This window comes from Pterocles gutturalis, unplaced genomic scaffold (assembly GCF_000699245.1).
Source record: "Pterocles gutturalis isolate BGI_N339 unplaced genomic scaffold, ASM69924v1 scaffold11830, whole genome shotgun sequence".
Lineage (NCBI taxonomy): Eukaryota > Metazoa > Chordata > Aves > Pterocliformes > Pteroclidae > Pterocles > Pterocles gutturalis.
In genome coordinates, this window is record NW_010138433.1 from 61729 (window position 1) to 74108 (window position 12380).

The 12380-nt window shown below is 36.0% G+C and overlaps 1 protein-coding gene across 1 annotated transcript in view; it reads right to left on the reverse strand.

Annotated features, from left to right (window-relative positions):
• Positions 1–7789, reverse strand: part of LOC104468771 (chromosome unknown open reading frame, human C14orf159) — a 25472-nt gene extending 17683 nt beyond the window's left edge. Inside the window, 6 exon segments of the mRNA XM_010083012.1 lie at positions 934–1056; positions 2579–2729; positions 3885–3930; positions 3932–4075; positions 4622–4775; positions 7683–7789. Coding sequence (XP_010081314.1) covers positions 934–1056; positions 2579–2729; positions 3885–3930; positions 3932–4075; positions 4622–4775; positions 7683–7785 — 721 coding nt within the window. The 5' untranslated portion in view covers positions 7786–7789.
• Positions 7790–12380: the final 4591 nt, after the last annotated feature.

The following is a 12380-nucleotide window of genomic DNA, read 5'->3' on the forward strand; positions in this document are numbered from 1 at the left end:
GTGGGATTTTTGGTTTGGATTTGGGATTGGAGAAAAGGGGTTTTCAGGTTGGATCTGGGACTGAAGAAAAAGGGTTGTATGTAAGAAAGAAAAATAAGTCTCTGCTCCTAGTGCTGCATGTATTTACAGCAGGTGTTTGGAGCAGTTTAGATAAACAGCTGTAAGGAACCACAAAGATGTAGCAGATCCTGCAAGGAGAGAAGGACGAAGCAGATGACCTCCCAAGGCTCTCTGTTATACTGCCTAGGATTACTAAGCTTCTTTTTCAGTAAGAACTAACATATGAGATTTCATTCCACACTAGTGATTTAAAGCAGTATATAATGCTATCACTATGGTTTAATTGCATTTTCTTGCCCTTTGTGCTCATGTCTGTTATAAATGACTGGATAAAGTGCAGGACAGCTCTGTGTGGAGGACAAAGCTTCATTTATGTAAAGCGTTTTACATTTAGTTCATTTTAGAACAAAATGTAAAAGCTCAAAATTCTTGTCCAGGTCAATCAATTTGAAAGATTTTGGAAAGATATCTGTCTGCTTTTTTTTTTTTTTTTTTTTTATTTTTTCCCTTCATTACTGTTTTACTGCAGTGTAATTCAAAATAATATTTTAAAAGGAAGAAGCTTAAAAAAATGCCTTTAAACTTCTAGATTTTAATAATGCTTAAAAACAATGCTTTGATGCTGCCAGAGCTTTAGTTTTCTGCTCTTAAAATACTCAAAAGTCCTAAAATCAAGCCTGCTAATCAGCCAGCTCATTCAGTCCACTTTAAAAAACAAAAAAAAAAAAAAAAAAAAATTCTGCTCTTAAAATACTCAAAAATCCTAAAATCAAGCCTGCTAATCAGCCAACTCATTCAGTCCACTTTAAAAAAAAAAAAAAAAAAGAGAGATTGAAGGATAATTTAAAGAGACTCTCCAAATATAGTACATACTGCAGTTGATGACTGCTTCTACTCCTGTTACTCCACAGGCCCAAAACACTGGAATATCACCAGGGTGAAGGTGAACTGGATCTCCATAATCTGGCTTGGAAAGATCTTGTATTCCCAGGAGACCTGGAATTGATCAAAAATAAAATCATGAAAGCTTCCAATAAAGCAGCACTACTGCAAAGTCAGGGAGGGGATGGACCCCAAAGATCATTCAATGAGACTAAACTCAAATTGCAGCAGTGGCAGGTCCCACTGAACTGGCGTATTTAGTTTGCCTTTGAGTGCATGTCCCCAGAACCTGAGCTGACTTGTTTTCCCTTTTTGTACTTGATGACATCAGTAAAAATGTATTCACTTTATTTCTGCAACAAAACACAAGCTAGACGTGTATGCTGAGTTTCCAAGATATTATAAATCTTCTCTATCAACAGAAGAAATATATTCATAACACTGGCAAACAAGAATAAATGACTGCAATGCAGAATGGGTTCTTTATAAAACATGTTTTCTACTGCTTTAGCTTCCTATGTTCTTTAGCTAGAGAAATGAGCAACTGCTCTTTTACCTCTCTGGGTTAGATAACTACATCTCATTCGTACTCAGCTTTCACTAAACTGTCTTTTGCTTTATTCTAACAACTGCTTGTAATATTCTGGGTCATTTGAAGCACTTGCTCTCTTCCCTTGGTTTTAAATTCTTCAAACATGTTAATACACCACTAACTTTTCTGGAATTAATTTATTTAATCTGTGTATATAATAACTTACTCTCTTCTGTTAAAAATAAATAGTGGAGACCCTCACTTGCCCAGTCATCTTCTTGCTGTACTCAAAGTAATGACGTATGACTAGGTCCTCAGATTTAAGCACTCAGACCAAAAATGTTACCGGGGTCTGCTGTTACCAATGACATCTCCTTCCCTGCTCTGCAATGTGATCTCTCTGTGTATGCAGCCCATGAGTCTACTGATTGACAAACTTCTGTCAGCAGAGGGAAATTTTGTTTTTAATGGTGATCTAACTTCATCTTACAGGTGTTTGGTTTTGTTTTTTTCCCAAATAGCTTTTTTTTTTTCCAGTTTTCCCTTGCAAAGAATATATCTAGACTTGTTTCAACTGGATTTAAAAAAAAAAATTCTTGTCATATTTCTGCTTATTCTGTGTTGTGCTCAATGTATCCTATTTCAGTATTTTAAAAAATAATGCAGTATTTACTTTCACAGTCATCCGCTAAGACACAAAATGCATTCTCACATACTTTTCCCCATGCTGTCAATCACTGCTACCCTGTCACTGGAATCTCTGACAGCAAGAAAGGATTCACACATAAATGAAACAGCACACATTGAAAAAAAATGTGATTACAGTCTTTCATCAAAACCACCCCTGCCATATAACTTATCTACATTAGACAGCTATCTTTTATCCAAGAACTCTGTGTTCAGCTCATTCAAAACCTATTTTTTTCTTTCTTTCTTTTTTTTTTTTTTTAACTTTTTTTTAATTCAGGTTTGTGACTATTAGAAGGGACTAAAACATAACAAATTTACTGGTGCAGGTATTTTAGTGCTATCATTTCCCATGGTTCCCCCTTCATTTTTATACACAGTAAAGTGCATGCAGAGTGAAAAATGAAAAGCACTGACCAGGGTCACCCATGTGAATTGGTGCTCCATGGGCTTCTTTTAATTCAGATGTTGCTAGCACAGCTGCTTCCAACTTGCTTTCAGGAATAGGTCTCATTGTGACTACTAAGTTGCAGCAAAAAGTAGAAACGCTGTAGCACGGCACAGATGTCTGGCAGTTTAAAAGAATCCCAGGTGTTAGAAGGAATATTGAATAATACTTCTACAGAATTAGAAGAAATAAGTCTAGAACTGTGTGCCATACTTGAGTTTAGAAAGGCCACATGCTAACATTCATTTTAAATCCTTCTAAAAAAAAAAGAATTTTTCATTTGTTTTTTTTTTTTTTTTTTTTTTTTTTTTTTTTTTTGTAAGACCCAGCAGTCCAGGAGTGAAGCACCTTTTCTATTCAGAAATAAAGCAGTCTAGCTTTTTAGAACAAAATGTCTGATATCTAAGTTGCATTTGAACATAAACAAGATATATAGACAAGCTAGAGCTGTATAAAAATGTTAATCAACAATCTTTATAATAAAAATCATACCGGTCACTGAAGAAACACACTATACAGTTCTTCACAGTATTTATGTGCTATAAACAATGAAATTTTCCTAATTCTGAAATGTTATAAGCAGACACATAGTTGTATTTTTTTCTTTAAGCTTGGTAGAAGGACTTAGGTATGAGATACATATGTGTGGTCATTTTCACCAGGAGTATAGCAAAAAGATTGTGGAACAGAAACACTGAAAACAACAATAACCTTTATCTAGTAGAACAGCATCCAAACTGTATGAAAAAGGTATGCAGAAGTGTAATTAAGTGTTCTTAATATTAAAGGGCCTACCTAGTGGAGCCAGAATTATTCTAGGACTTCTGCCAACACTAAAATCTGCACTACAAGCTTTCTGAGCACAGTTATAATTTTCAGTGCTATGGTAGATACCTCAAGTTTTTGGGAACATCTCTCTCAGAGGTCTGAGTTCATAGCAGATATGTAGTTTAAAGGCTCTACTGTCATAGGAAAAATCCAAAATCTGTCTGACATACATGCAGAAGAAACTGCCACTGTGATGGCTCTCAAAAAGAGTATTCCTACAAGCCAGAGCTGGTAAGGAGAGCAGGACATGTATAAAGGCATGGTCAGAAGAGTCCATGGGTCATCCAAACATGGCAATCCAAAATGCTAGCACACGCCTGAAGTTACTATGCAGGTAGGAAAAAAAGTTCTGATTTTGAGCAACAGGTATACGCACAAAATGTGAATATGGACAAATACTCAAAGGCAAAGTTACAATAGAGACTAAGTGTGTGTGTATATACTTACCTTATACATGCTTACATTACATTTTTGCTCAATATTTCTTACAGGAATTTTGGATTGCTTTTTCAAAAGAGAAGCTGCAGCCTAAATAAAAAGTCACCATGTCCTTAAGTTGTTCAGAATACTCCTTTAGGCTTTTCAGTGATCCAGTACAAGCTCCATGCTCATATATTCTGTACTGTAGGCAGTCAGTTCTAGTGAAATAAGAAGTTATCACAGCTTTATCATATTTTTTGAAAACAAGGTGAATTATTTGAATTGACATTAACCCAGTACCGAACTACAAGATACAATCTACTTTACACATTTCTTTTCTTTCTGAGAAACAATGAAACAAACACATGCAAAGACCCCAGAATACCTTTTTCTGCACAAAAACAAGCCAGTAAACAGAACACTGTTGGAGTTCGGTATTTTTTAGGTTTTATAGGTAAATGTTCTTTATATGCATCTTGTCTTAGGGCTTCAAAAATTCGGGAGCTGTTTTAAGTCTTGCTTTTAGTGTTTACTACAGAAGTACATCTTACAGATTTCAGAGACTCTGCAAATATCATGCAGTCACCATGCCTGTGTTACTACTAAATAAAACAAAGGTAAAACCCTATTATTTAATTCTGCTGGCTCAGACTGCAAAATATTCAGAAATTACACAAAATTTCACTTTTGTATTAGAGAAATACTTGTAATACTGACAATTATCAGTGCAGAACTTTGAGAAGCAAGAGCTGGTCTGTAGTTACCTGATATCAGAATCACTACTCAGAGAAGGACATTTCCAATCACCTGGTTTACTTCTGTACAGCAGTGGCAGGGGTCCATCATTTGCCTGGCAAAACTTCTCAAAGTCATCAGCCAGGGACTTCTGCAAAATCACAACATTGGCCTGTTTATAGCCTGAAATTGTGGAAGGTAGAAATAACTGGTTATTAATTTAGCTTTTTGTTTGTGAAACGGTAACTTTTCTGTGAAGATATCTTTAGATGGTCTATAAAAAATTACATGAAGGAAATTTTTGATTCATAACTCCCTCATTAAACAACTTTTTGAAATGTTCCTAAAAACATAGCTGGATGTATGCTGTATGTGAAGTTGTTGACAGCTAAAACAGCTGGCAGACATGGGTAATACTAGAATTTGAAGACAGCATTATTGCTTTGATAAACACTTCTATGAATTGATATATAAACATAACTTCCTACCTAACGTGGGAAATTAGCATTCTACAGGAGAATGTTTGACTTTTCAAATGTTAGCAGAGAGACAAAGAAAAGCTATTGCATACCACACTTTCACCATTTTTTTTTTCATTTAATACCAAGCTATAAGTCATGACCAGTCCAACAGTAAATTCCTGGTATCTTGACATTATGTAGCTTATTCTTTAAAGTTTGTTAGGTATGGAATTTTACTGTGGGCTACAATTTAACAGACCTAATAACAACTCTGGAATAAACTCTTGCTTGTCACACTGGATCTCAGTTATTTCTACTGTTTCTAATTTAAAAAAAATAAAATGAACAGAACTGCCACACTTCTTCACTTGGAATCAACTTTTTGATTTAAAAGGTTGACTACTACCATGCAATAACTTCTAAAGACATTAACATTTCTGCAATGAGTATCAATGAAGAAAGCTCACCTTCATTTATTTAGCAAAAATTTATTTTCTAAACAGTAGTAGTTAATACCAATGCCATTTTAACTTTCCTGCATGTAAATACTAGCTGTTCAAATACAGAGAGGAAATTTGGAATGTAACTGATCTGTGGTGTATAAAAAATGGCAATTAACAGTCCCTAACTCCTGTATTGATACTGTCTTGAAAAGTTATTACTGTGTCTGATATCAGACAGGCAAGTAAGAGGCTGCACAGAAGCTCTAACTTTCTTAAATATTGTGGTAGTCTGTCCTCCAAGAGGCAATCTTCTAGTTGAAATCAATGATCTGCCTCAAAAGGCTGTAGAAAAACAGCCAAATCTTACTCTTGACTAAAGCTAACAAAGAAACCAAAAGATAAAATTCTATTCCTTATGGAAAAATGTAAAGCAAAGGCTGAGGTAAGCATGTATTTGCATACTCAATGTGCCCACAAACTGCTCTCTTAGGAGTATGCAGCACAGAAATTCATTTTATTACTAGCAAAAGTTACTAAATACAGAAACAGTTTCTTGCTAAATACAGAAACACATTTCTGTTAAATAAACATACTAAATTTACCACTGAATAAAATACTACATTCAGTTACCCCTCAACTTCATTCCCAGCCATCCATGTGAAATGCACAGGCACCTTCTGCTTTGCTCGTGATATTCACGAATTCTTAAAAATGTGGTTTTAGTCAGTGCATTCAACTCAGAAAATACTTAATTTCAAATACTAGTCATAGATGACAGACTGAATCTGAAGGTAACTTCCAGGTGTTCTATAAACCCAGGAAGCTTCATTATAACTCTTTGACAACTTTATTGCTCCTCTTGATAATTATCCTTTCTTTATAGATGAAAAGATATTATTCCTTTCCCATATCAGCGTAGCTATCTAGTTGTATTATGTATCCATCATTATGAATATATTTATGAGCAATGAGTGAAGCTGGACCTGCTGATCAACCCATGCATTAATTCAACACACTCATGTCCCAATTCAGAAAAGTTTAGAAGAGTTTTTAATTTCTTTGGTGAATGACAATGAATGCAGTAAGAAATAATTATTTTAGTAGTATATTACCTAACAATGTAAGACAATCTTAAGGATTCTGAGAAATGCCAGTAGCCTATTTTTTTTACTCTTTGCATAATGGAGCTGTATGCTCATGGCTAGAAGTCTGAACTTGGTTTGTATGTAAACAATACTTCTTTCAAATGTTAAAACTAACACATTTAAAACTACTGCAGCAATACATGCACTTAAAAATACAGATGGGGCAAACTGCAGATTATTAACATTGTAACCTGTTTTCCATTAGTATTTTTCAACTTATGTACTGATGGGAAAGAAAACCATAATTTCAAGACTCACTGTGCTTCTATAAAATGACCCTTACCATTCTTATGTTATAGTAATGCTACTACACACAGCTTTGTTGATCAGCTACTTGCCACAGTATTTTTATTTAAGTTACATTTTAAAGTTGATGAGAACAATGCCAGACTTCTCTGCTTCTGTAAAAGTCCAGCTATGAGAGGCAAGACAGAAATCCATTTTCCAAAATGCACTCAGTTTTCTGAGTATAAAACTATTTTTTCCCTCCCCCTTATAATTCCCAGTCTTGCTGTGTCAGTAATTTCCAACTTCTGCAACAAGTGAAGCAGAAAACCACTTCTGTAACTATACGCTTCTAATTCTTCCTCAAAGCGTATCCAATGCATTAAGTAAAGGAAGGTCTCTGCGAAGAATATAGTATGTCATCCTTACAAAGTGGTAACAACATATGCAAGAAAAGCCAGATTTGGTTAAAGATTTTTCAAATACTTTCTGCATCTGTAATTTCTCAGTGATGTAACTGGGAGCTGAGGGATGCACTGCAAACTTTGAAAACAAAGTTCACGCACTTTGCACAGGTAGGAGGATATATTTTCTCTTGTGTAGCTTTATGATTTAAGAACACAATGTCAGGTGTTCACAATGTAATTTCAAAAACACTCAAGGGACTTAAGAACATAAGTCAACTTAATATTTTCTTCTGCTTTACATCAGTGCTTTTGGTATTCCTACATTCCTGCACAAACAAAAAAAGAAAACACATAGCTATGAATCTAAAACAGAGTCACTTTTGCACTTAGAGCTGTTAGGTTTACTTACCCTCTGCCATTCCAGAAGTATTACTAATACTGAGTGTCTTGCATCGAATTATTCTTCTTAGCACGTGGGGAAGGAGAGATTTCAAGCTTCCTGTCAAAATCATCTCTTCAGCCTTAACAGAAAGATAATTATAAATTTAAACACAAAGCGCCTTTTTTTTTCTTTTTTTTTTTTTTTTGACATTTTAAATTCTGATTTGCTGGAGAACTTAGCTTAAATTTCCTCCTTATCCACCACCAAAGTTATTCTCACTGGGAAATTCTAAGTTATAATCCAAAAAAGCAGATCAAAGTCAAAAGGTTATTTCACCTTAATGACTCTATAATTCACTGACGTTTTATGACTAAATGCCAGAGACATGCACTTTAACATTTGGGATAAAACGCAAGGTTTTTCTGGCCTGTAATGTAAGAAACAGATTTCTTTCCTCCCTGATAAATATTGATTTCCTAGAGCATTCACTTTTCCAGAACTCATTGTAACCTTAAAATTGCAAAAGCACAAGTGATTAACCTACCAAGCTATAACCTGTAATATTACTTCTTTGTTCAAAATGCTTTTAGACAATTAGCAATGCAGCCTTAAGGTAAAGAGAAAACTATACTCAGAAAATGTCATTTTAATACATTCCACATGTATTATACATTTCAGCTATTAATTGTGTAGAAGTGAATACTCCTTTGGCTATTCTTCCACTGGGAAAGCAGACATACAGGTGTTTAAGTCACTATTTACAATCTGGATAAGAACAGAGATAAGTACCCTGATTACAATCAGTCTGACTCTTTTAAATCTTTTGGAGATTTAAGAGATCTTTTTTCTGCAATCTAGTCAAAGTTACATAAAGTTTTTTCCCCCAACCTAATCTACCTAATAACTAAAAAGGGTTTATTAGATCACTATTAGGAAAAAGTAAAAGATTGCTTAGGGTAAAATAATAACTTGGCTGCTTATGATTTTAACCTTGGACACCTTTAAGTAAAGAAACTGAACTATCCTCCAAGTAATCAAATTACTAACCTCCAAGTTCTTTAATTCAGAAGAAGCCATTCTTGATGTCAATCATAAGAAGTAATAAATATGATAGAAGCTGTGCTGCTTTTTTTTTAAAAGATGCCAGTAAATTAATGTACAATGAGATATTACAACCTTCTAGCAAAAGTTAACTTTTCTGGTAAAGGTCCACAGTTTTTGTACTGTAACTACGACAGTACAAAGTTTCACTCTCACAGTGGAGTGGAGTACAAGTGAAACACTTTCTTATGAAAATGTATACCCGTGAGCTACTCATTCCTTAATTAACTTGAAGTAAGAGCAGTGATATATTTTGACTGAAACTATACTCTCATCATAGGTTGTCTGTCCAAAATATTTCCCAAAGCTTGCACAATTCTGAAAGGTTAAGTCAGGTGCACTGAAATTTAGAGAAAGCTTTGCATCTATTTTTAATTTTGAAATCTTTATATAACATTGTCAGACAAAAGAAATCAGTCTGAACTCTATAACTTACTACATTCTAACTCTTCTCATCTTTTCTGCTTTTACATTATCACTCTATATGCTGCATAAAAAATAGTCTTCATTACAAAATCATGAACAATTCCAAACACACACTTTGCAGACAACAAGAAATTGGATTTAGAAATGTAGCTTAGCACTAATTGAGGCCTGTAAGTGTCAAATTAAGAGACATTATTCTTACTGCAAAGCACATTTCTAACACGTCTGGAATCATTCATTCAAGAAGTTTCAAATTAAATGCAGTGATCTTAATGAAAAATTACAGATGTACACATTACGCTCTTTCACATTGTTTTTCTTTATTTCTGAACATATTTGAAACCATCTAAATAATCTCTAGGATTGATGGCTTTAAGAAGTACTAGCATACTTGGATTTGAAAGACAGTCTGAAGTTCAGGGAACTAGTTTGGGACAAAAGCTGCCTTCAGCTAGGTATTTTATCACAAATGCACTGGTCTGATGTTGGGCAAGCTGGATTCTCCCTTCATAAAGTGCGTGCCCAGTAGCAGAAATGGAAGTGCCTATGGGATTTTATCAACAAACATGATGGGCCCTAAAAGTTTGAGGTTCATATGACAGCAAGTGGCTAACAAGCTATAGGACTGTGAGTATCAGTAGGGCCAAGATGTTGGCTTTAAGTACTCTACAGAAACACTTGGGCTTGTGGTTCCTATTTGTGAACCTAGCCCCTAGCTGCAAAGCAACATATATTGTTGATGACTGGTTAGGAAATGAATAATTTAAACATTAACTTTGTATAAAACCAGACTGATTAATCTCTTTCAGACAAAAGAGAAAACTCACTTTATGAACATTTGCTATCACTAAAGTTCCTGTGGTGATTTTACAAAACTATAGGGAAAATACAATAGGATTAATATTCTGAGTTATAGCTTTAGACCACTGTATTTGCTATACAGCATCAGTAATAGATTATGCTGCTGTTTTTCTTTAAAAATTGTTAGATGCTCATAGTAAAACACAGTTTTTGCTATTTGACTTCCTCAGGAATGGCTAGCTTCTATGCAGTATGTTATAGCCCTATGCTAGGAGGCATCGTCAGGTTTAAATTCCCCAACCATCTCTAGAATCTCCTGCAAAATTGTTGGAGCCATCATGACCATGGCCTGTTTGGAATGGCAGAGGAGAAGCACCAAGATAACTCAGGTCTTACAGCATCTTTTACACTTTGTCCCATCAGGATGCCCAATGAAGTGAACAAACTGGCTCTATGGGGCTCTCAAGCAGCACTCTAACTAAACTGTCTGGTATAGCTGTTAATCAGCGGGATCTGTCCCCTGGCAGAGGTTTTTCAACCCCTTTCATATTGCTCTGAGAGAGTTTCAGACAACAGTAAGTATCAGTTACCTCATGGGAGTATGTTGGACCATGACACATATAAAGACAGGATGCAGGGCAAGTGTTAAAAGGCCCTGAAGAGAAGATGCTGACAGAGCTTAGGGGATCGCTGTTGTGCCTCAGGGCGTCCTATATGGTGTCCCCTCACTAAGGGACCCTAAGATCTGGCTTTTCAGTCTGGCTTGCCTTTAATAGAATGAACCCCTAAAGCAGACTAGATATAGTCTGAGTAACCACTATTCGAAAATCAGGTCGTTTACTGGCTGTGTAATAACAAAATTCATACTCAAAGCACCCAGTCTGAAAAACACCTTGTTCTAAGTCATGTTGCTCACGTCAGCCTCCCTGACCTACACTACCAACAACCAATACTGTAAAGCCTCATAGCACTGAAGTGTCAAGATCACTCTTAGAGAACCTTTTCTTAAACATTTGGTTCCACATTAGATGCACAATAAACACTTTTCTTTTTAGAGGCTTACATGAAGATTCAACGTATTTCATGTGTATTTTGAGTTTTATATACTGAACTTAAAATTATTAAATGTTAAAACATATTGCTGTCTGACACATTAAGATGGCAGTTACCCCCTACTGATTTGTGGGCACTACCAGATCTTGAGCTGCACTTCCAGATCTTGACAAGGACGATGGAACTTCAAAGCCGTAAAGAGATGATAATGTACAAGAATATCTATAAGAATGACATAAGGAGCTGTGTGACCAGACAATGATGGTGGTATGGCATATCCTGTATCAGCAGTTCAGAAAAATGAATCAACTCATCAGAAACAATATTGTACTGAAATGACATTATATTAAAAAGATACATATATATTCAAGAAAAGTTGCACAAAAGTGGCAGTCAGGAAGTACAGATATGTACCAGCTTTGGTAAAAGTTCTAAATGGATCTTGGGTCTGGTTTTAATAAGTAATGTAAAATTGTTAGGCGACATCTTCATTTAATATATATCTGTGTAGCACCACTCTGTAGAGTTAAGCAGATACATGCTACCTGATTAATTTGGCCCAGCTGATTTGTAAAATCTCCCATTACCTAGACAAGAACAATTTTCAGGAAAGCCAGATTTGGACAGTGAATATTTTCTTATTCAGAAATTGCGATCAGTTGTTGCCATGTGAAGTTCTAAGTCATTAACCATTTCTACATGCTGTTCTCAGCACACAAGTTGAGTATGGGTGACTGCAATGAGGTGGTGATCTTTGCTGAGGTTATTGGAATGGGACTGGTTCTAAGCCTCATCTTTATAACTGATTGTAGAGTGGTGTTCTACAGAGGTCAGTATTGGGACCACTGTTGTTTAACATCTTTCTCAGAGACATGAACAGTGGAATTGAGTGCACCCTCAGCAAGTTTGCTGATGATACCAAGCTGTGTGGTGCAGTCAGCACGCTGGAGGGAGGGGATGCCATCCAGAGGGACGTTGGCAGGCTTGAGAAGTGAGCCTGGACATAACTTCATGAAGTTCAACAAGGCCAACTGCAAGGTCCTGCACACGGGTCAGGGCAATCCCAGGCACAAATACAGGCTGGGACGAGAATGGATTGGGAGTAGCCCTGAGGAGAAGGGCTTGGGGGTGTTGGTTGATGAGAAGCTCAAGATGATCTGGCAACGTGTGCTTGCAGTCCAGAAAGCGAATTGTATCCTGGGCTGCATCAAAAGAAGCGTGACCAGCAGGTTGAGGGAGGTGATTCTCCCCCTCTACTCTGCTCTCATGAGACCCCACCTGCAGTACTGTGTTCAGCTCTGGGGTCCTCAGCACAGGAAAGACATGGACCTGTTGGAGTGGGTC